Raw genomic sequence first — 25,333 nt, forward strand, 5'->3', positions numbered from 1 at the left:
TTTTCTTTGTCTCTCTCAGTGACTAGCACAGTGTATTACATATGGTGAACACTTGAAAAATAATTATTGAAATATTTAGAATCACAGAAAATCAGAGTTGGGGGAGATTTTGGAGGTCATGTAGTCTGACCCATACCTGAATAAGTGTTTTACCCCACGATTTTTCAAGATTTCAAGACAGCAGAAAAATATTGCCAACTATTCTTTTTACTACAGAATATTTATCTAGGAAAACCTGTTCACTAGAAAAGTATTTGCCTACCTTGAACAAAAAGCAGTGTAGCTAAGTGGGTTTGTGCTCAGAGCAGGATAATTTAGCACATAGTTGAACAAAATTTGCTGAAGACCAATGTCTTGTCCATTGGATAAAACAAAATAAAATGTTTGATAAAGAAAGGTATACATGATTGTGTGGCTGAAGGGTTTAGACTAGATATCCTTCCAGACTCCTTCCAACTCTAAATCCATGATCCTGTGATCAATAAGTAATTTAATATTTTCATGTTTTAGTAGAATGGTTAACCTCTCACATAGATTTGTGAGTAGGACATATGTCGATTTGTTGCTCTGGTATCTAACTAGTGATACAAATGTTTACTTTGTTTTACTTCCCTTTCTCCAGGATCATTGTCTTGCTTATAGACATTAACTTCTTTCTTAGAATATGTTCTTTTAGATCTTTTTTGTTGATTTGTTCCCTATCCAATGCCATCTTATCATTTGGACAGTTTAGTCATTGAAGAAAAAAGTAAAGAGTTGGTGGTTTGGCCATCCAGCCATACACTTTGGCTATCTCTTGTCTTATTTCCTGTTTCTGCTTTTTTAGCGAAGTATTTTTGAAATACTCTCTTGATATCAGAATATTTCATAGTTTATTTTAGAAGAAAATATTTCAAAAACAAGAAAGATAAGATTAAACCTTTGTTTACTAGGCATCATGACACTGAATTTTCTAAAATGGTCTTTCCAGAATTTTACATGGACTTTTGTATTTGAGAGGCAATTTGGAGTTAAGTGACTTGCCCAGGGTCAGAGGGCTAGTTAGTGTCTGAGGCAGGATTTGAACTAGAGCACTTGTCTGCTAAATCTTTCAAAACTGTTTTAGCAACTTGAATTCTCATTATGAATATCAGCATTGTTTTGAGCTATAATTCCTTCCAGAGTTATGAACTGAGGTTCCAGATTGTTATTATTTTTTAATGTTGTCTACATTAAAAACTTATTCAGCTAACATGTTAATTCTCATTTCTGTCAGTATATTTCCTCTAACAGGCAATGTCTGTCAATGCTCACTTCTCTCAGTGTTTCTAATTTGATAGATATATGTAAAGTAGGCACACTATGAGCAGAATTAAGCTTATGGGGTTTTTTGGTAGCTGTCAGCTGCATTCTAGATGACTGAGGTGGCCAGAAACTAATCTCACAATAAATGGGAGTTGTGCTATATTTAATAAAGTTTTACATGTGAACAGTAATATGTGGTTTCTGACTTTTTTTAACATATGTTTTAGATGAATTTTTTGTTTCCTTTGCCAAATAAAAGGGGAATTCTCTGCTGAAAACCCCCAAGCCTTTCTTTTATTTGAATAAGGTGATAATTTAATAACTGATTGGAGAAAAATTATTTTCAAGTAAAGGTAATATGATGAGGCACATGATCAAATTGCTAAATAAACATACATTCAAATGATGATAAACTATCTGTCTTTCCAACCATGCTGATTATATTGGCTACATGTTGTCAAATACTTCCCTGTAAGTGGGTAAATTTCAGTGTTGTTTCACAACCTAAATGTAATCAAACTTTTGAGTTCTCTTGATTCAACTAATTCTGTGTGAAAGGCTAAATGTCTTACAAAAAGATTTTGAGTTTCCAAAACAAGAGCTATTAGTCCTTTGGAAAGGCAAAAACATAAATAAAGAACATCTGATAGGCTATGACAAATGCTTTTAAATTCAATTCTAAAGTTAAACTAAGCAATTGTTATCTAAGTTGAATAGTAATGTCTTTGTTTTTTCTATTAGCAACAAATTTTAAAACTGTATTTAAAAAGTAGAATGACACAGAAGTTAAGGAAAAAAGGACCACAGTGATGATCTAGGTAAACCATACCTGAAAAAAATTCTCTCCACAATCACGCAGCCTTTGAAGACCTTCAGCGAGGGGAGAAACACACCACTTCCAAAGGGATAGTAAATTCCATTTTGAAATAACTGTCAGGAAGGGTTTGGTTTTTCCTTCACTTCAAGCCAAAATTTGCTTCTTTGCATCATTTTTGCTTTTCATCCATTGTTCCCAGTTCTGCTTATTATAGCCTGGTAGAGTAGAACAAGCTTGATTCCTCATTCATGTGACAACTTTTCAAAAACTTGAAGACCTCCAAGTGAAATATCTTCAAGTCCATCCTCATATGCCATAGGCCCTTATTAATCATCTTGGTTGTTCTCCTCTATGTAGTCTCTAACTTAATATCTTTCCTAAAATGTGACTTCTCAAACCAAACACAATATTGCAGATATGTTCTGACCAGGGCAGAGTATATTAGTACTATCTCTCATTTTAAAATGCTATGTGTCTCATCATATAGTCTAAGATTATATTAGCTTTCTTGAATGCCATATCACACTGTTGATTCTTACTTGGTTTTCACCCAAGTAATCCCTCTATCCACATATCTTTCATTCAACCCAATGTTTACAACTGTCAGATTATTTCTGAAAACTTAATTTATTATTATTGCCCTTTCTATCTTTGTTATCTGCAAATTTGATAAGTGTGGCATCAATGCTTTTGGCATTAGTCATTAATAAAAATGTTATACCCCAACAGACCAAATACAGACAGAATTTTCCACTTGAGATTTCTAGCCCACATCACCATTTTTTTAATTTTTAAAATTTATTTTAGGTAATAGGGTTAAGTGATTTTCCCAAGGTCACACAGCTAGGCAATTTTTAAGTGATTGAGGTTGGATTTGAACTCAGGTCCTCTTGACTCCAGAGCCCGTGCTCTGTCCACTGTGCCACCTAGCTGCCCCTATACCTCCATTTCTTTAAAAAAAAATTGAATGGGAATTTATCAGATGCTTTGCTTAAAATCTACATATATTTCCAGCATTCCTCTTATCTGCCAGTTTAATAACTGATAAAAAGCAATAATCCTTCTAACTTCCTTTAACACTATTTATTGCAGTATTCACCTTTAGCTTTCAACATCTAGATTGTCCAACTTAACTTCATTTGTCTTTTCTTTTGACCTTTTTTGATGTACTTGGGCTCAGTGTCTTCTCTTCCTCCCTCTTCAGCTCTAGACTTTTCTATTGTTGTTTTTCCTTCTTGGATCTTTTATCTTCTCTTCCTCCTTCAATTTTTTTTTAGTTTTTTTTTTTTTTGCAAGGAAATGGGGTTAAATGATTTGCCCAAGGCCACACAGCTGGGTAATTATTAAATGTCTGAGGTCGGATTTGAACTTAGGTCCTTCTGACTCCAGGGCTGATACTCTATCCACTTCGCCACCTAGCCACCCCTCCCTCAATTTCTTAAGTACTCCCAAATTCATTCCCTGTGCCTCACAGTTTCAAAGTCCCCCAAAATAACTTTGACAATCCCTTCTTCAGTTCAAGCCCTTCTCTTGCTTCTGAATTTGACAAACCTGTTTCCTTAGGAAAATAGAAATAGAATATTGTCTCATGGAATTGCAATTTTTAAGCTAAAGATAAAAATAAATGGACAAAATAGTGACTCCAATTCTGTCTGAACTGACTGCTACGATAAACTCCTAACTTCTTAGCTGCAGATAACTTTGATTTGACAAGACTACTTAGGGTTTTCTTATTTTAGGAAAGAAGTTCTTAGAAGATCTTAAATCCATGAACTTTTAAAAACTTTTATTTCAATATAATTGTATATTTTTAAACCTCTGTAATTTATTTTATGCATTTAAAATTATTCTTCTGAAAAATCCATAAGCATTACCATTCTGTCTGGGTTTCTGATGAAGGTGAGAAATGCCAGATTCTTCAGAAAGTCAGAGCATAGACTGTAGATTGACTTGGAGGTATAGGGACATGAAAGTTTATTACATATTTCTGTGACTTAATAGTAACAAGTAAAGAAATTTAAAAATAAGCAGTAATAAGGGTCATAGCTCTTAAGGAAATTTAGCAAAAACTAGAGTAAAATAAAGGCAGTTTCATGGTTGTTAATCTGGGCTTATTGAAGGAGGATTTGCTAGTTTCCCATGAAGAACTAAGGACCCCAGAATGCAAGTGTAAAAATAAACACAGATTTTTTTAAAAAGTCATTACAGCGGGCAGCTAGGTGGTGCAGTGGATAGAGCACCAGCCCTGGAGTCAGGAGTACCTGCAAAAACGTTTTGCCTTGCAAAAACCTTAAAAAAAAAAAAGTCATTACAGCACAAAAGAAAGAAAGTGAGAGATAGCTAAGAGTTCCTTAAAGATCACTTGGTGTTGAGTGCAGCAGTTTAACCAGACAAGGTCAATGGCTGATTTAACTCTAGCATTAGGAGGTTAGAGACTGTAATATAAAGAGTTAAATTTCTTTAAAGATCATATGGTTTGGGGCACAGCAATTGACTTAGGCAGTCCAGTATTTGATTATATACAGTAAAGATTTTTTTGAAGAAACATTTAAAATTAATTGAAGACAAAGTAATTCATTTCCAAAGAAATGGGTGAGTCAGAGATCTGGTCCTAGGATCAGTATAAAAATTTCACCAAAGTACAACTATTAGACTATTTACAGCAGAACTTTCGAGATACAATCAAGGTTGGAGTACCCTTTTGTAAAAAAGATAATATTTAGTTAAGTATGATTTGTTCTTAAAGAATATGTTCTTTAGGAATGGTTCTAAATTATTATTCTCTGCAGATGAGCACAACCTAGAAAACTTAGCATTTTTGTTAATAATCTTGGAGTCAGGAGTACCTGGGTTCAAATCCGGTCTCAGACACTTAATAATTACCTAGCTGTGTGTGGCCTTGGGCAAGCCACTTAACCCCATTTGTCTTGCAAAAACCTAAAAAAAAATAAAATAAAAGTAATCTTTAAGTCAAAGTTTTTAATCCCTTTTGTCTAATAAACCTTCTAAACTCCTCAGAATGTTTTTAAATATATAATCTTAAAGAGGAAAATAATTATACTGAAATTAAAAATGTGATTTCCCCCCCCAAGCTGGTATGTTTGTGGGGGGGGGGGGGGTTTCACCCCAACAGTAAGCCTTTATTTAAGCACCTGTTATGTGTCATGTCTGTGATAAGTTCTGGGAATACAGTAAACAGTAAAAGACTATTCCTGGATTATATAGGATCAATTTGATATATTCAACAGAGGGGATGCACTAGCATTATTGGGAAAGGCTCCTTATAAAAACAGAATTTTAGCTAAGTCCTGAAGAAAGCCTCGGAGCCAGGAGAAGATAAGGAAGGAGAGTTCCAGGCATCAGCAATTGCTAGTGAAAATGGTACACGTTAGGAGATGGAGTTGAGTGTCTCCTTTCAGGAAAAGCAAGTACACCAGTACCATTGACAGAGTCTGGTGTAAGAGTGGGAATATAAGGTTATGAAGGGACTCAGAATACCAGAGGATTTTCTGTTTGATTTTGGAGGTGATAGGGAATCACTCGAGATTATTGAATAGAGGGGGGAACTTGGTCAGATCTGTGAAAGTCAATTTAGAAGCTGAATTGTAGAGGATAGACTTGAGGAATGAGGAGAGACTCGAGGCAGGAAGACCAATCTACTATTAACAGTAGTCTAGGTATGAGATGTTGAGGACCTGTAGGAAAGAAGGGACCATGTAGGAGAGACATAACAAAGTACAAGTGGCAGGACTTCGCAACTGATTGGATGGGGGGAGGGGTGTGAGAGAGAAGAGACAAGGACAGACCTTAAATTGCAAACTTGGGTGCCTGGGAGGATGGTGTACCCTTGCCAAGTAGTAGGAAAGTTTGGAAGAGGACAGCATTTGAGAGGAAAGATGATTTCTGTTTTGAACATGTTGAATTTCAAATTTCTTTAGGCATCTAGTTCAAATGTTCTTTAGAAGTTGGGTAAGACTATAGAAAGGTCAAGAGAGAGGTTAGGGCTGGGTAAATAGAGAATCATCTAAATAGAGTTGATAATTGAATACTTAGAAGCTGATTTCACCCAGTGAAATAGTATTGAGAAGTGTCAAACATACTAACTCTTCCAGTGTTTTTCCCGAGATAAGGGTAGGTCATTAAAGCTATAGAAAAGAGAATATCAAAGAAAAAAGATCAAGAAGAATGAGGAAATCTTTTCATAGACTCTTACATGGATCTCAGAGTAAGAAACCATGATTTAAATAAATATTATGTTTATGTGAATATGTTGTAATTAAATAAATATAAATTCTTCATAACTTTCCTTTTTTTAAAAAAAAAATTTAAGACCAATGCTTTGACAACCTTTGTAAATAGCTTTAAAAAAACACTTTCCTGAGAAAAATTTCACATGCCAAGAAGCTTATGGATTTTTTGGTACTCACTTTATCAAATGAAAATAGATGGGATTTTTCAGTAACATTTTTTAGTAATTCCATTCCACTTTCATATTTAACATGTAGCTTGAGTAACTCCATACTCAGTGTCACCAAGTTCCTTTCTGCTTCTTAGCTTCATTTCACCTGATTTCCTACTTTGATTTAGAATTTCTCCAGTTTGATGTTTCCCAAAAAGCACGCTTCACCTAAGTGGCTTCAAAGAGATTTATTAACCAAGTTATCTTGGGGCGGATAGGTGGTGCAGTGGATAGAGCACCAGCCTTGAAGTCAGGAGTACCTGAGTTCAAATTCAGCCTCAGACACTTACTTAATAATCACCTAGCTGTGTGTCCTCAGGCAAGCCACTTAACCCCCATTGCCTAGCAAAAAAAAAAAAGTTATCTTCTAATACTTAAGTCTGCATTTTAAAAATCAAGTCATCTTTAGGCTACAAATTCTTGAATTGTAAATATGTATTTCGCAAACATCCAACTTGATTATTTTTCATCAGATTAATATTAAACCACATTTTAGTATTTTTAGTCAATTATTCTTTCACTTAAAGAATAATCTAGGGGAGGGGGGCGGCTAGGTAGTAGTGGATAGAGTACCAGCCCTGGAGTCAGGAGTACCTGAGTTCAAATGTGACCTCAAACACTTAGTAATTTGCCTAGCTGTGTGGCCTTGGGCAAGCCACTTAACCCCATTTGCCTTGCAAAAACCTTAAAAAAAAACAGAAAAAGAAGAATCTGAAGACTAGGAATGATATAGATATAAAGCAGAAATATATAGCATAAAATATGTAATTTATGTATTTATATAAAATGTATAGCATACATATAATTTATATCTTATTCCATATTTTTCCCTGTATCTAGGCTATCTTAATGGTATATGACCAGAAGTAAAACATACTTTTATTTGGCTACCTTATCTTTCTTTTTATCATTATACCTCTACTACTACAATTGAGAAACACAAAGGAATATGAAACAAAATACAATTTCAAAAATTCATAGTTACTGTTTATTTTAAGATACCAATTAATTTCTTTTGCAGTGATTCAGTTCTGAATCATAGCAAATTATTTTTCAAATAGAAATAATTTTTTAAATTTAGTTTACTATGATCTTAAACACAAAAAAGTATTACATATTCATAGCAAAACACAAAAAAGATGATTGTGTATGAAACTGAATTTCCATTTTATACTACTTGAATTTTTTAAGTACATAATACATTGTACATACTACTTTAAAAACTTTCCTGCTTGTCTGTGCTTCTTCTCTGTTCTCACTTTTTTTCCCTCTCTCAGTTTTTTTCCCCTCTCTCTCATCATTGAATAATCTCCATCACCTCCAAACCACCTCTCCTACTAAAACTAAGGGAATAAAAGGACTTGTTATGAATAAGCATTAGTCAAATGAAACAAATCCACAAAAAACCATGACCAAAAAAATGTATGTCTATCACCTCTTTATCAGGAAGTGTGAGGAACATGCTTCATCATAAATTCTCTGGATTCATAGTTGGTTAACTCTAAATTTTGATCAGAGTTATTGATTCTTTCACATTTTTTTCTTTACAATGTTTTCTTGTGTAAGTTATTCCAGTTCTTATTTTTCTGCATGAGTTCATAAAAATCCTCTGAAATTCTCTTATATAATTTCTTATAATAATATTTCCTTACATTTATATCATAATGTGTTCAGCCATTTCCTGACAGATACCCTTCCTTTTTCCTTTTTGTTCCCCCTTCAGGTACAAGAAACTTGTTTTGCTTGAGGCTGTTCTTTCAAGGTATTTTTCTCCTAATGAAGCCTATCCATTCCCACTTGTTTCTTAACTTTATTTTGTGTGTCTTCAAATCTCCTAAGTTTCTCTAATACCTATCCCCCTCACCTACCAGTTCTTTCATGTTTGTATAATTATTCTCTCCCACACCCCAGTTATGAGAAATAGCAAGTTTCACCCCCTTCTTCCTCCTTTCTAAATTAGTATATTCTTTTTACCACCCTTCTTTCTTTTCCTTCTCTTTCAACTGATAAAACAAAACCAATCCATTTCACTATCCTGCTTTTTTTAATTTAACTATCTCTATCCTTTAAAGTCCTTAAGATTTTAAAGAGACATGTGTTCTCCATTAAAATGTCAGTATTTTATCATATTGCTTCTTTCAAGTCTTCAGATAAATTAACTTTTCCAGATTTGACTTGCACTTATTCAAATGCTTGAAAAAATCCTCTATCACATTAAAGGTCAGGGTTTTTTTTTCCCTTGTAGGATAAATTATCCTTGGGTTGTAAGCCTATAATTGCCAAATAGAAACTGCCATTGTTGTTCTTCTGTGGTTTCAGTTGTGTCCAACTCTTCATGGCCTCATTTGGGGTTTTCTTGGCAAAGATATCAAAATGGTTTGCCTTGTCCTTATTCAGCTCATCTTACAGATGAGGAAATTAGGGCAAACAGGGTTAAGAAATTTATTCAGGATCTCATAGCTAGTAAATGTCTGAGGCCAGTTTTGAACTCAGGAACTTCTTGACTCCAGGCCTAGAATTCTAGCTACCCAAAAAAATGCCAGTTTTTAAGTGTGATTTCTTGTTAAGTGAGCTGCTTGCTTCTTTCTGCATACTTGGCAGTATTTTTTCCTTTGATATATGACCTCTTTATTTTAGTGTGAAATTCTTTGGAATTTTCCTTTGGTTTTTCAGAGGATAATTTGGGGAGGGGGTTCTTATCTTTACTTTGCCTTCTAGTTCTAATAGAGCTGGGCAATTCTGTTCACTACTTTTTTTTTTTTTTGCAAGGCAGTGGGGTTAAGTGGCTTGGCCAAGGCCACACAGGTAATTATTAAGTGTCTGAGGCTGGATTTGAACTCAGGTACTCCTGACTCCAGGGCCCATGCTCTATCAACTGCACCACCTAGCTGCCCCTGTTTACTACTTCTTAAAAAGTAATGCCCAGGGGTGGCTAGGTGGCATAGTGGATAAAGCACCAGCCCTGGAGTCAGGAGTACCTTGGTTCAAATCCAGTCTCAGACACTTAATAATTAACCTAGCTGTGTGGCTTTGGGCAAGCCACTTAACCCCATTTGCCTTGCAAAAACCTAAAAAAAAAAATGTCCAGTCATTATGTTTGTGTTTATCGTTTTCTCTCCTTGGACCTGTTTTCTGTGTCACTTGGGTTTTTTCTTCTATTTTTGTTGTTGTTGTTTTGATATTTCTTGCAGTGTAATGGAATCAATGATTTAGTTGCAGTGTAATGGAATCAATTGTTTGATTTAGTCTTATTTTCAGGGAATCCATTATTTGAGTAAGTTTTCCCACATTTTCTTCTAAATTATTTTTCTTCCACTTTTCTCCAGAGCTTTACTTTTAAATCTTGAATTATATCTTCTAGAGATGGAGTCTTTGGGGAAAAAAATCCATGTTTTCTTTGAGTCACTGCTTATAATTTGTTAACTCTCCTAAACTGCCTTTGGGGGGAATCTCTAAATCTGCAGTAAAATTTTTTTTATAGTGGTTGATAACTTCTTTGGTTTATTCTTCTCTCTACTTTTATTTCCTGAATTTTGGTTTTCTGCCCAAGGTCAGACTCCATTCTGCTGTACTTCTTGGTAAGGGTTGGGTCAGGCCTACTTGGTCTCTGTTTGATTTACCTGATTCCTTTTACTGACTTCCATTTTCCAGAGTTAGATACTCTGATTTTTGAAGTTTAGAAGGCTGAATATTTAGGGCCTTCTAAAGCATTTCAGAATACTTATGGGGGACTGGACAGCCCTGGAAACCTGGGTTGTCCCAAACTAAGCACTGCTGAACATGTACTACTGTAGTTCCACAGATCCTTTTCCAAACCTCCTAGGACTTTGTCATAGTAGCCCTTCATCCTGCTGCCTCCTCATGCAGAGCCTTTCAGGCCACACACATCTCTGACTTGCTCTGTTAGTGCTAGTAATCTGTGAATTTGTTTGCCTATTATGGCATTGCTTGTAACTCCTTTCTTATTGTCTTCAGGCTTCTAGTTGATTTATTGTGTAACTTTGGGAAGTTATTTACTGTAGTTTCTCATTAGATTTCTTGGTCATTATTCAGTCTGGTGTTAATTTCAAATTTTTATTGGAGTATATGTTTAGGTAGATGATCTATCCCTATTCAGAATGAAAGTTATCTTGGATGAAAACATTTAAAAAACATTAAAATTTTTAATTTAAAAAATTTTCCCCATTCTTTAGATGAAAATGATTTTAAAATTATTTCCAAATTGATTTATTTGAAATTGCTTGCCATTTACTGCATAATGTGAGGGGATTTTAAACTACAGTTTTTTTTTTTAATCTTTACAGGAATTCATCAAGGGAATCTGTGAACCTGAATTAGAAGAGAGAGAATGTTATCCCAAGGATATGCACTGTATTTTTGTTGGGGCACAGAACCTGTTTCTTAAGAGCTTGATCCAGGATACATGTGCTGATATGTCCATTCTGGACATTGGTATGCTTAGTATCAGAGGTGGTGCTGAGGCTGTTGTTATGGCCAGGAGTCACATACAGCAATTTGTGAAACTCTTTGAAAATAATGAGAGTCTACCAAGTACTCAGAACGAATCAGAGGTGAAAAGACAATTTAAACAATTTGTTGAATCACATGCAGATAAATATACTATGGATTTGTTGATTTTACCCAGTTCATTGAAGAAAGAACTCCTAAATCTTACCCATGGTGAAGATCCATATGAATTAGATTATGATGATAATGATATCATTGATCTTACAGATCGTGAAACAGAATTTACACACAATGGCATCCAAGAGCTGAACTTGTCCAGTGATGGGCAAGTTTTTCAGGAGCATGAAAGAAAACAAGCAGGGACCCCAGTTTCTGAGCTTACAAAACAAATGGACACAGTTTTTTCTGGTTCCACAGAGGTTCTTTTTGTTCCTGTAAATGGTGTAACTCCACCTGAAGAATCTGTTTCCAAAGAGAGGGTATGTCACAAAAGGAGGTCTTCTGATACTGAAGAAAGACACACAAAGAAGCAGTTTTCATTGGAAAATGTTCAGGGGGGTGAACCTCCATCTGCTACTGAGAAATTGACTGCTGGCACAGTGATTAACCTGCTCTCTGACTCTTGTACAATCTCTGAAGATTTAGGCATAGATGTAAAAGACACTACTGAGGAAATGGAATACAACATCCTAGTAAACTTTTTTAAAACTATGGGGTACTCCCAGGAAACCGTAGAAAAAGTTATTAAGGAGCAGGGACCATCTACAGAGCCCTTAGTACTCTTAGAAGAAATAGAAAAGGAAAACAAAAAGTTCCAGGAAGAAAAAGAAGTCTCTAGGCACACTTCAGTTTTGTGCCTGGAGGTCAATGAAGCCAAAAGCAAGGGTATTTGCAATAGTCAAAATGAATTTAAAATGAATTTTTCTCCAAAGAAAACAAAGGATCACATGCAGCAAAACGTAGTAGAACAATCTCAGTCACCTCTCAGAATAGAAGAAAAGCCAGGTACCTCAGAATGCAAAATGAAAACTGCTGGTTCATTTCCAACAGAACAGAGAACAGAAAATTGGAATTCTACCCAGAGCCATGTTCCACAAATAGAGGTAGAAATGGATGGCTCTTCACCTTCTATTTCCCCTTTAAAGAAGCTCTTAAATGACAAGGGGATACTTAATGACTTGGATTTTGTTGCCAGAGGAACTCCAAGTCACCAGCCAAGAGTACCAGTTATCCCTGAAAATATTTTGTTTCCAAAAACTGGGATCACAGTTCCAAAGAATAATGTTAATCTTACATGTGAAAGCCAACTAGGATGTTGCAACCCTTCCCAAGCCAAGCCAAATTGCCAACCCCTCCCTCCGATGCCTTTTTTCCCACCCCAGCTTCTCCCTTCAATTACTAATGTTAAGCTGCCAGGACCATCCAATCGTTGTATTGATTCCTCAGTTACTGGGGTTCAAAGATTCCGGGATACTCTAAAAATACCATACAGGCTGGAATTAAAAAATGAACCAGGGAGATCAGATTTAAGGCACATTGTTATAGATGGAAGCAATGTTGCAATTGCGTAAGTATAGTTAATTTTTATTAACTGTACCTCCTCAAATTTTAAAGTGTTTGTATTGATCTAAAAAATACCTGTGGATTGATCACTTTGCCTTATTTGGACCATATTTGAGTAATGACATGGATTTGTAAAACCTTGAAATAATCAAAAAGTTAACTAGCTTTATATGCTTTAGTGATAAGGTATATACAGTTTTACTTCATTAGTTCAAGCTTTATTTCTGGCCTACTATTTTCTACTATTAGAATTTTTCTTAGTGGTAAAATTTGTAAAGGGAAAAATTATAATCAGCCTACTTTGAAAAGAAATATTAAAATAGGTATCAGCTGTAGTTTAGGTTTACACATTCATCTACAACATTTAACAAGTCAGAAAATGTCTGCTGATTTAACTGCATTCAAATAACTCCTTATAGAGAGAACCTCTGTGTTTATCAAATGATATTTCCTAAGTTCTAGGTCACATGTTTTTAAACCATTCCTTTTTAAAAATAGAATAAATAATAAGTTCTAATAATTTCCTGTGCAGTTAAAAAAAATTAAAAACTTAAGATAGCCTTAAAGATACAGGTTTGCCTTTGTCATTGTTAACAGTATTGGGGTTTTTTTTTTGGCCACTTACTTTTTAAAGAAATAGTTCCAGTAATTTGTTTTCATAAGTATTAGAGCTACAAGAGCTTTAGCTGATGACCTTGGGCAAGTCCCTTCTACATATGCCCTAAATGACACAGAGAAGATTAGCAAGGCCTCTGTCTAAGGATATGGAAATTCTCAAATCAGTTCCTATTTTCCATTGTGAAATAATCTCTGCCTCTACTCTTGTTCTCTTCCCTAGTGCTCTTTACATTTTTCATATTTAATTTGTTGGTGGTGGTGGTGGTGGTGGTGGTGGTGGTAGTGGTGGTGGTGGTCATGGTGGTCATGGTGATAGTAGTGAAGTAGTTATTTATTAGGACTCTCAGAGCCTTGAGGTAAAGAACCAGGTTTTTATTTCACTCACTTACCAGCAGAGACCCATAGACCAAGTGCTTAATAAATAGTGGCAGGGGTTGTTTTCACCTCTCTCAGGACCTTAGTGTTCTCTTCTGAACATATGGGGGGGAGGGGGATCTAAACATTTTAGGTTACTTCTAGCTCAGACATTCTTTCATTTAGTAATCTAATCCATCTTCATTTTACAGTGTTGGAAACTAAATGCCTAGGACCTTAAATATCTGGCCTCTGGTTATGTTAGAGCCGACAGAGAACCCACTTCTCTTCATTCCCATCCATTCTCATCCCCACAGATATATCACTACCTTCAACTTTCTAAGAAAATTCTCTTCATTTTTAACCAGTAAGCTAATGAGAGTTGTACAAACAAGTAGGCAGCAAGAATTTTTCTTAGAAAAAGTCTTCCCAACTTTCACCTGAATATAAAAAATTCAGGTACATTTCTTTTACTGTCCTTCTGTCAAAAACTTTTATACCTACACCCTTCTTATTTGGATGGTAGTGGACTTCCCTAGTTTAGAAATACAGTAATTTGGAAACAGGCACACTTCACAACCATTAACAGGAAATAAGCTATTTTAAGAGTATCAGAAGCTTCTTATCTATTTTGTTTAACAAATTTGAGCTAATTAGGTCGTTTGATATATAGTGCATTGTTGATATTATGGGTCATCATTCAATTTTAAAAATCAGAATGGATCATACAAATTAATCATTTTTTGCTTTTCATTCTTTTTGATGCATATCTTTAGAATGAGAATGACTTGAGCAAAGATATCTTATTTAAAGCTGGCTGTATTATTTTCAGGTTTGTCATTCTCTTACCAGTTTTAGATTGCTTAATTCTTATATTTGCTTCCTTCCTTGTTAAATTAAAGTTTCCTTAGATAATCTTATTTTTAAGTTCTTGTTGTCAAACCACTAGAAGCATACTGATATTAATCTACAGTATATAACATCTCTTAAATTCAGTATTTTCAGTTTTCTTTAATGTGCTTTTTTAAAGTTTTACCTTTTGAAGGAATTTAGATGTTTTATATTGGCCAAATCTTTTGTTTTGATTTTAGGTGTTTCAAGCAGTATTGACTCACACTTTTTTTTTAATAGCACTTGGTCACATTATGCCAAAAAAGTACTTGCAAAAGAATTTAAATCCATGAGCTAATTAAAATGTACAGATTTTCTGTTGTGTGCCAAAAAGTACTTACAACAGAATTTAAATCATGAGATGTTTAATATACAAGTTTTCTGTTGTGTAATATTTTATCATTTTTGGAAAGTGTTATTCACCTTGAATTATTAATATAATCTAATAAATTATCAAAAATTCTTGTCTTGATTTCTAAAGGTCTCCATTTCTAGTTTACTAAATCTTTTAACATCTTTTCTTGAATAGGACATTTAATTGTCTATATGTAGATTATAGATATGTGTTGGTGAGCTTAAAGTTCAAGAAACTCTTGTGAAATATAGAGTACTTCATGGTTTAATGTTTTGTTGTTGAACTTATTTTTTATTTATTTTTAAGAGGGAGATAGGGGCGGCTAGGTGGTGCAGTGGATAAAGCACCGGCCCTGGAGTCAGGAGTACCTGGGTTCAAATCCGGTCTTAGACACCTAGCTGTGTGGCCTTGGGCCAGCCACTTAACTCCATTTGCCTTGCCAAAAAAAAAAAAAAGAGGGAGATAGTGTTAAAACTCTTATTTCCAATAAGTGTCTTCTAGTGAAATTCTTAGTGAACTTTACTTTTAGCTACCACAGGCCACATTTTTTTGGCATTTATATTTTAACTTGAACATAGAATTATTTTTCATTAGATCAAGTAGGCTTTCGTGGAAAGGAAGAAGCTATTCTGTTCTTAAGTAAAATTTTTAAATTGATCATAGCAAAAGACATCCCATCAACAGGTAGCATCTTGCAAGTAAATTTGATGGATCATGGGGCGGCTAGGTGGCGCAGTGGATAAAGCACCAGCCCTGGAGTCAGGAGTACCTGGGTTCAAATCCAATCTCAGACATTTAATAATTACCTAGCTGTGTGGCCTTAGGCAAGCCACTTAACCCCATTTGCAAAAACCTAAAAAAAAAATTGTTTTTGATGGATCAGCTAATAGTTTATAGAGATTCAATTAGAAAGACTTACTCCCTTGGACTCTGGATCAGAACAGTTGTCCCAGAAATAGCAGGAAGATGAGATATATCAGATTGTTTGCTGCCATGGGGGTGGGGGAGGGAAGGAAGAATGGTAGGAAAATGTGGAATTCAAAAACTTGCAAAAAGATAAATGTTGAATACTATGCATGTAATTGGAAAAAATAAAGAAGGGGAAGAAATTAAAAACAAAAAAAATTAAAAACAGTAAAGATAGCATAAAAAATTTATAAACAGACAGATTTCTCGCTCTCTTTCACTCCACTTTTCTTTTTTCTTTTTTTTTTTTTATACTGCCTACCACTACCTTGCCCTCTGGAATGGACTAGTTTTATTAGATGGACCACGGACAACATTAAAAAGGAGGAATGCCAACCCCATAGCCAAGATAATTATTGATATGCTTTTTTCTCCATGCCATCAAACTGGGGTTATTTTATCCTATTATAGTTTTTAAGACAGCCTCTTGTGTAAGTATGTATGCACTGGATTGATGAGAAATCTTGAGAAAAGCAAAGTAAATGACTTGGTGTCCATATGGTCTGATTCAGAATTCATTCAAATATTAAGCATATGGAACCCCGTTAAGCTTAACTTGGTAGTAAAATAAGATCTCTGAATGGTTTAATTCAGGTTCCTGCCCTCATGACAATCACTAAATATCAACTGTTCTTCAGTTGATAAGAAGAAACTTGAATTGATAAAACTCTAAGCCTTTTTTTCTTGACTGACTTTGAAGATTGAAATGCCATTAAAACCTTACCTCATATTTTAGTCTGATAATCCAAATGAAGTGTCCTGTTTGATCAGTGAAACCATGAAAAGCATGGATAAGGTCTTGGAAGTTGAACTACTTTTTTTCCTTTTAGGTCAAGTTCCTGTCTCCTCATGTTATCTTTTTCTTTTAATTCTCTGATAGTACTTTTGGTGGGGCCTAGATGACGACTGTTTCCAACCACTTAGCTGGCAACAGCCAGGTAGAGTGCTGGTTTTTCCTCCCTCATGCTCTTAGAATCAGTAACGTCATCTTTCCCAGGAAATTCTCAGGATGAGAACAGGGTAAAAGCTGCCTCAGAAAGCACGCCTGCAGATTTTCTATCTAAACAAACATTAACCCTCATCCCCTCAAGTATTACTGAAAATGCAGGCAGTTATATAATAAACAGCCTTTCCTAGAGTGTTGTATATGTGTCTCCTCTTTCTTAGAAGTTTAAAGGTTCTGTTTAGCAAGCAAAAACAGATCTCTCAAATTAGCATGTCAGTGTTTCAGGAGAATTTAGTTTAAAAGAAATTTAAGCTTTATTGTGAAGTACTTTTGTTTTAATTCTAAGTCAAAAGACAGGAAGCAAAACCATACTTGTCTTCATATTCAAATATTACTGTTTCTTATAATTTCACTTTCTTTTTTTACAGTTCTTATTGGAGATGGGGGGAATCCAGAAAATGAGCCAAGCTGCATAGCTTTAACCAACTCAAAATACAAAATGCTGTTGGAATCATTTATTTCTTTGAAGTCTAGCACTAATTCCTCATTATGATTTGACAAAATGATGTAAAGTGCAAGTCATGATTCTGACTAATACTAATTGACCATCCTTTATGAGTTCTCAAAGTTATATTCAAGTAAAAAAAAAAGAAACACAAAATGGAAATAGTAAAAATTCTACCATTCCTCCTTCCAAAGAAGGAAACTTTTTAAAAATTTCCTTAAAGATCTTTTTTCTTGAAACTGTACTTTCTATGAATTCTACATAATAGATGTAGAAGCAAAATAATAAAAAGATAGGGTTTTTTTGGTTTCTGAAAAGTTAAAACATCTAGAATCTTAGAGGGGACAGAGGTCATATAAACCCACTTATTTTTTCAGTTGTATTCTACTTTTCATGACCCCATTTGAGGTTTTCTTGACAGATATTGAAGTAGTCTGCCATTTCCTTCTCTGGCTTCTTTTACAGATGAGGAACCTGAGGCAAACAAGATTAAGAGCTTTGCCTGGGGTTTCTGAGGCTAGATTTGAATTTAGGAAAATGAGCCAAGCATAGCAATCTATTCACCATACCATTGTATAAATCATAGGGCTAAGCCATAATGAGATTTCATAAAAGTCATTATTTGGCCTGGACCTCGTAGGGAAAATTTTGTACAGATGGCTACAAAAAAAAGGAATGGGGGTGCATTCTAGTCAGAAGGGAAGAGCTAGCTTCCAACTAAGATGGGAAAACATACATACTATGTCTTTATAACAGAAATGATATAGTTTGACTACAGCTTAGCATTCATATTGAGAAATAGACTTTGTGGGATAGTGTAAAAAGAAGCTCTGAACTTGGAGAATGAAAGATCGGGGTTTCAATACAACCTACTTACGTGTACAAGGCATGTGACTATGAATAAGTTACTTTACCTTTATGTTGTATAATTCCTCATTTGTAAAATGGAAAGAATTTCTATAGGATCTTCTTCCCTGAGTTTCTGAGATTATCAAACTAAATCATTTTACAAGTCATAAAGCACTATATAAATATCAGGCTAGCATGATTATTATTTCTGATGACATATCTAGGAGAGATCATTTGTCTAGTGGGTGTTGCATACAAAAAAAATTTCAAAAAGATCTTGGGATAGTAGATCAAATTTAATAGGGAAATATATAAGTCTTGTACTTCAGTTAAAAAAATCAGTTTTACACTATACAGAAAAGGCATAAAAAGACAGCCTGAAAAAAAGATGAAAGGGGGGTGGTTTAGTCGACTGAAGATTTATGATGAATTAATTGTATGATATGACAGCCCAAAAAGCTACATTAATCTGAGTCTGCATTAGAGAAGTGGCAGTGTCCAAGGCAGGAGAGGTACAGTTCTGCTGTTCTTTGTTCTGGTTAGTTCTCGTTTGGAATACTGGGATAAGGTCAAGGCACTGTATTTTTGGAAGCCCATTGATAAGCTAGAGAGTGGAGGTGCTGAAGAATTTTGGAGTTCATATTCTGTGAATATTTCTAAAATAGTGTGGGAATGTTTCATCTGGAGAAGAGAAGATTTAGAGAAAACATGAAAGCTGTATGCAAATACTTGAAAGTAAATCATGTATAAGGATAGTAGAACAAGAAGCAGAAGTTCCTACAATAAATAGAAATTTCAAAGGTATATCTATGTGTAGCATAAGGAAAAATATATTGCTGGGAGTTGTTATCCAAAAGTGAAATGGGCCTCTTTAGGAAGGAATGGGTTTCCCACCACTAGAAGTCTTCAGGCAAAGACTGGATGACCTCTTGTCAAGTATACTCTGGAGGTGATTGTTTTTGTACAGCATTTGGACAAGATGACCTCTGAGTCTTTCTGTCTGTGAGTTTCTGAATACCTTAAATGTCAAACTAAGGATTTGAGACTTAATTTGGACAATGAGGAACTATTGAAAGTTTACCAACAATGGTGCTATTTATTACAAAGATTGATTTGGTCCCAAAATAGAGTTGATTGAAGGATAGAGATGTAGCAGGATTATAAGGTTGTATAAAGTAGTGGATAACCCATTTCAGTCCCCTCATGAGATTTTACAATATTGGGAGCAAAAAATCATAAAGATCTCAAGTAAGGATAATAGGCAATGTATTCAAGGTTCTGTAGAGAGATCAAATTTCAAGAATCAGCAATTGATTGTTTACATTGAAATATTTTACTTACAAATAGTTATGAAAATCTTATTTAATTAGACTGTTGTCATAGGAATTTGGGATGTAAATACTCCCATAAGTTTACTAAATACTAAAAAAACACCCCACTCCTCCTCCTCCTATAAACTTGAGAGCAAGTTTACTAACCAAGCACACATCCTTAGTTACTCATTCAAAATATTGTGAGAAATTCTACTTCCATTCTATAAGTATTAATTGAACTTCACATATTTTTCACTCTTCTTACCAGGATTAAAAATAGAAACTATTTGGTGTGTATGAATTTTATACTAGATATCCATGGAGCTGACAAATGAACAGTGATAATTATCCGATCAGAATGCCACAATAATGCCACAGTACCTCAATCTAATACTGCTCTGGTGTCCTTGCTGAATGATACATTCTAAATAAGTGGACTTTCCAGTTCAATTGAAGTTGATTACTTCAGGTGCCAAAAATAAAAGTTTTTAAAAATTATTTGTAAATATTTCTATACTGTTTGTGGCCCTTTCCTGCCTTTTTAAGCAGAAGCTACTAATTGTAATTTAATTTCTTTTTGATGACTCAAGGTTATTGTGTACAGTCTTGTGCACTGCATTTTTTTTTAGGTTTCTATCTCTTCCCTCATTCTTAAGTCATCAGCTGATACTTTCTGTCATTTTCATCATACCTGTCTCTAATAATCACTGCCTTATCCTTGTGTGGACTTTGTTGTTTTATATTAAATATGGTGTAATAAAACTTAGCATCCACCAATCCAGAAAAGAAGTGGTCCATGTTTTTAAGGACTGTGCCAAGAGAACACATGATATGCTATCTAAGGTATGAATCCTGTGGCAGACGTTTGTCATAGATTAATTAACAAGTAATTTTGTCCAGTTCCCTCATTTTACAATTAAGGAAATTGGGACCTACAGACATATAAAGTTGCCCCAAAGCTCATAATAAGTAGGTAATTAGTAAGTAGCAGAACCAGAATTCAAATCCAACTTCAAACTGGATCCAAATCTAGCACTTTAACTAGTCTAGCTAAATTTTAAAAGGTATTAAGAGATACTGTTAAGGTCTTAGATCTTGAAATATTGAATAGTTCAAAATAACAACCTAAGGATCTAACAACCTAAGGATTTCACAAGAGCAGACTCATTGAACAGCCTAGATAATTTGAGTCCATATTCCTCATTTTCTGTTGTCAGCACCAAACAGAAGTAAATAAACAAAAGAAATTAGATTTTTTTCTGTGTCAAGCAAGCCAAGAAGGTAGTTAGGAACCTTCCAGCTTTAATATGGCCCTTTAAACATTGACTCTTTAGAGGACAGAATTATGTCTTTCTCCCTACTTTTAAAAGAAACTAGTTGGGCCAACTCAGTGACACAGTGTATAGAGAGCTGCCCTAGAATCAGGAGAACTTGAATTCATCTGCAGCCTCATATACCTAATACTTAGTTATGTGACTCTGGGCAAGTCACTTATCCTGATTGTCTTACAAAAAACAAAAAAGGAAAAAAGAAACTAGTAACAGACTGCTCTAATCAGGATTTACTTTGCAATTGAAGATACTTCTTCCATTTGGTGAAATTACCCCTGAATTAATCAGTGTGTTTCTGTGTGTATGTTTGTGTGTGTGTGTGTGTGTGTGTGTGTGTGTGTGTGTGTGTGTACAGTGCTATGTAATTAGTGCCTCCTTGTTTCTTGTGAATAATTAATTGTAATGATGACACTGATTTGACTTAGCCAGCAGAATTCTGAAATTCTATTCTAAACTATATTCAGAGTATGCAATATTTTCTCAGTCCTCAACTTTGTTGTTCATTGCTATGGGGAATAAAGAAGTATAACATGGCCTCTTGCTTTTAAGAAATTTGAAATACAGTAAAAGAAATAAAACATGTATGCACTCATAGTACACAATAGATTCTTAAGTACCATAATAAATAATAATATGAACTATGGATGTGAAAAGTTCAGAAGATAGAAGAGATCCACTTCTTACTAGTGTATTCATGGAAGACTTAGAACCATATATTTAGTTACAAAAAATTTTACAATTCAGTCTAAATTCAGGCATGTCATCTTATACATGAGAAAACAAAGTGCAGAGAGATTGATTTTTCCAAGGTAGCTCAGAAAGTGGCAAAGATAGAATTTTAACATTCCTTCTTCTGACTCTTATAGAAGACATGCTAGGTCTTAGCAAATTTCTGCCTCTCTGTCTCTCTTATGCCTGTATCTTCACAGATGAGACCTGAAGACAAGACCTATGATTTTATTGGTACAGGGAACTGCTGGGCGAGGATACTCCCCTACAAATGCGGATCTGTACTTTCTCAGTAATTTATAGTCATTGATTACCAATATTATTGAGAGATTAAGTGATTTGTACAGGATCATGCAGCCAGGATGTAAGTTCCAGATTTTAGAAATTATATCAGAAAAGGCACAGAACAAGTATGAGATGAGGAGAAAGGAAGACAGCATTTGACCATAAAGAGGGGCGGCTAGGTGGCACAGCGGATAGAGCACCGACCCTGGAGTCAGGAGTACCTGAGTTCAAATCCAGCCTCAGACACTTAATATTTACCTAACTGTGTGGTCTTGGGCAAGCCACTTAACCCCATTTGCCTTGCAAAAATCTTTTTTAAAAAAGTAAATTGCAATAATTTAATCTTAACCTAGAGGATCTGAGAAACAATTAGAAAGATAGGAGGCTGAATTCTGGGCCTGCAGTGCCAATATAAGAATTTGGACTTTATTTGTTAAGCACTGGGAAATCATTGAAAGTTCTTGGAAGGGGAGCTTTAGGAAGATTCATTAGGCAGTTTGATGAATTGACAAGTAGACAAAATAGAAGCAGGGAGATGGGGAGGGACTGAACTAGAATATTAGAAATGGGGACGGAAAGGAAAAGATACATACAAAGGGAGTATAAAGTAGGATTGTATTGACAGGTTCCTAGCCAATAAGCTGTGGTCTCCATGGGTGACCAAAGAGCTATGATAGTGGTATGTATGGTTCTAACTCATTCTCAGCTTTTTTCTCTTTTTCTCATTTTTCTTTCAATTTTTCCTTTCCTACTATTTTTATTTGAGTTTTTTTATTTGTTTTTAATAAAATATGCATTGTGAATGCAACTATCATCATGGAAGGATATGACCAGGGGATAGTAGGGGATAAAGGAGAAGGAGTCAAAAAGACCAAGATTTTGAGCCTGGGTGACTAAGAGGATAGTGCTACCATTAACAGAACTAAAGAAGTTCAAGAGAACTGTTTTAGGGTAAAGATGATAAATTTGACTTTAAATATATCATTGAAATTGAGGTCCTAGTTGAACACTAAGGTGGAAATACTTAGTAATAGTAGTCTGTAACCTAAGAGAGAAAAAGAGTTGGAAGTAGATTTGAGTTGGAACTGAAGTTATAGTACTGTGATTATCAAAGGAGAGTAATGTTCTTCCTTGAATATTACCAAGGTATTTGGATTTTTGTTTTCATTTTAGCAAATATATTATAAAATTTTTAGCAAGTATAAAAAAGTATTAAATATAGGAAATTATTAAGATCATATCTTGGTTTATATTAGCAGCAATGTAGAACAGGAATGAGATGTAAATAACTTCAGACTAAAGTACCTTAAACAACAAACTTTGTAAACATGTCATAATAAAGATACAAATATATTTTGCTTTTGCTAGCACACTTGGAAGTAATTTCTGAATAGTCAATAACATTTTTCTCTAGAAGAAAGTGTTTCCAGTGGTTTCCAGTCAGGAGTCATGAAGTACAAAGGGTATATCACAGAGGTATATATGTCTAACTCATTCTCTTTCTTTGTTTTGTTTGTTTTTGCAAGGCAATGGGGTTAAGTGACTTGCCCAAGGTCACACAGCTAGGTAATTATTAAGTGTCTGAGGCTGGATTTGAACTCAGGCCCTCCTGACTCTAGAGGTGGTGCTCTACTAACTCATTCTCAATCTTCCGTTTTCCTCTTCTCTTGCCTTTCAGTTTTGTTTTTATAAAATATGTATTGTGAATGCAGCCACCATCATGGAATATTGAAAACGAGTTTTTCTACTCTAATATTGGTAATCCTACCAATAGATTGGTACTTCATAATCATAGATTTTAAACTACCTTCATAAAGTATTTAGAATTAGGTTGTCTATTGGGGACAGGAAGCAAGAAGGTTGAGTTCATATTTTATATCCAAGTTGACTTTTTAAAAGTTTATCTCAAGGACCAGAAAATAATGACTTGTAAAAGCTTAATGAAAGGTTAGCAAAGAATTTGTTAGTATGAGGAATAAGAGAGAAGAGAAATATTTCTTTAATATCTTCATAAAATGTAAGAACCAGAAAAGTAGAATGGCCCCAGGGTGTTAGAATTCCATGAATGTCTTTGTATTGCATCTAATCTTGACTGATGATGTTACTACATTTCAAATGGTGGAAAGTCTGTAGCAATGAGGACTTGAAAAATACATTCATTGTTCTTAATTTTTTGCATTGTAGTAGCAATTTACTTTCTAATTATTTCTGCAAAACACTAACCTTAATGTACCTTTGACCAAGGCTTAGGCATAATCATTATTATAATGAATTTCTTGTAACTATTTTTGTTAGGTTCAGATTACCCTATATACTTTTATCAGGTCACGTTTTATGTCATAATTGTAAGCAATTTTTAAAGTACTTTACTGAGACAAATTTCACTTGTTTCTTTATAGTCATGGTCTGAACAAGTTCTTTTCCTGTCGAGGGATTGCAATAGCTGTTGAATACTTTTGGAAACTTGGCAACAGAAATATTACAGTTTTCGTCCCTCAGTGGAGAACAAGGCGTGATCCTAACATCACAGGTAAGGCAACTAGTGGATTTTTCTAGACTTCTAACTGGAAAAAAAGGGTTCCTAAATTTAGCATGTACTGCTTAGCCTAAAGTCCTCTGCCAACAGGTATTTCTTAAAGACCTTTCTTTTCCTTCCTCCCATCCTCTTCCTCTTTCAGTGCTCATGTTGCTTTTGATACTTTTAGAAACTCCCGTGTACCTCCAACTTCTGAAACCTGTAAATCTAAGATTTTATAAGAATTCAAGTGAAGAGATATTTTATAGGAAAGACTGTCTATTGAGTTGATTTTCTTTTTTGTTTTTGCAAGGCAGTAGGGTTATGTAAATTGCACAGCTAGTTAATTATTAAGTGTCTGAAGCTAGATTTGAACTCGGGTTCTTTTGACGCCACTGCACCATCTAGATGCCCCACATGGAGTTGATTTTCTTCATGACTGGTGAAAGTATTTAGTAGTAGTCTGACATTTCTCTTTGAATGAAATATGCCCTCTGAATATTTGACTTTTAAAATGATCATATGCTTTATGGGCTAACTGTAAATTATTTTGTTCACTTGTTAACACATTAATGCTAAAAGCCACGCAAACAAAATTTTTAATTTAATCATTATTGCCTGGGTAAACTTAGGGCTATCTCTTAAGAAGGCCACATAAGGGGCGGCTAGGTGGCGCAGTGGATAGAGCACCAGCCCTGGAGTCAGGAGTACCTGAGTTCAAATCCAGCCTCAGACACATAATTACCTAGCTGTGTATGGCCTTGGGCAAGCCACTTAACCCCATTGCCTTGCAAAAACTTAAAAAAAAAAAAGGCCACATAAAAAGATGGGTAGGAAGGCTCCATAAATAATACCTGAGATGTAACTCAAACTGACCCTTGATTGTGTGCAAACATAGTAAAGGAAATCAGGAATTAAACAAGAAGTGAAATTTAGCAGGAAGTGAAACTTGATCATATGTACAACCTGGTTTCTAGAGAAGATGAGTCAACATTTGATGAAATTATCAGTTGAGAGGTAAAGAAAGAAAGGCAATTAAGAACACAAACTTCCTTAAATCCTAGAAATTTAGGACTAAGAAAATTC

The 25,333-nt window shown here is 34.7% G+C and overlaps 1 protein-coding gene across 3 annotated transcripts in view; it reads left to right on the forward strand.

Moving 5' to 3' along the window:
* Positions 1 to 25,333, forward strand: part of N4BP1 (NEDD4 binding protein 1) — an 86,291-nt gene that overhangs the window by 37,158 nt on the left and 23,800 nt on the right. For all 3 annotated transcript variants that reach the window (XM_074211395.1, XM_074211396.1, XM_074211397.1), the window contains exons 2-3: positions 10,865 to 12,594; positions 24,132 to 24,262. In XM_074211395.1, the coding sequence (XP_074067496.1) occupies positions 10,865 to 12,594; positions 24,132 to 24,262 (1,861 nt within the window). The remainder of the gene's footprint in view (positions 1 to 10,864; positions 12,595 to 24,131; positions 24,263 to 25,333) is intronic.

The sequence above is a fragment of the Macrotis lagotis genome, chromosome 1 (genome assembly GCF_037893015.1).
Source record: "Macrotis lagotis isolate mMagLag1 chromosome 1, bilby.v1.9.chrom.fasta, whole genome shotgun sequence".
Classification (NCBI taxonomy): Eukaryota; Metazoa; Chordata; class Mammalia; order Peramelemorphia; family Peramelidae; genus Macrotis; species Macrotis lagotis.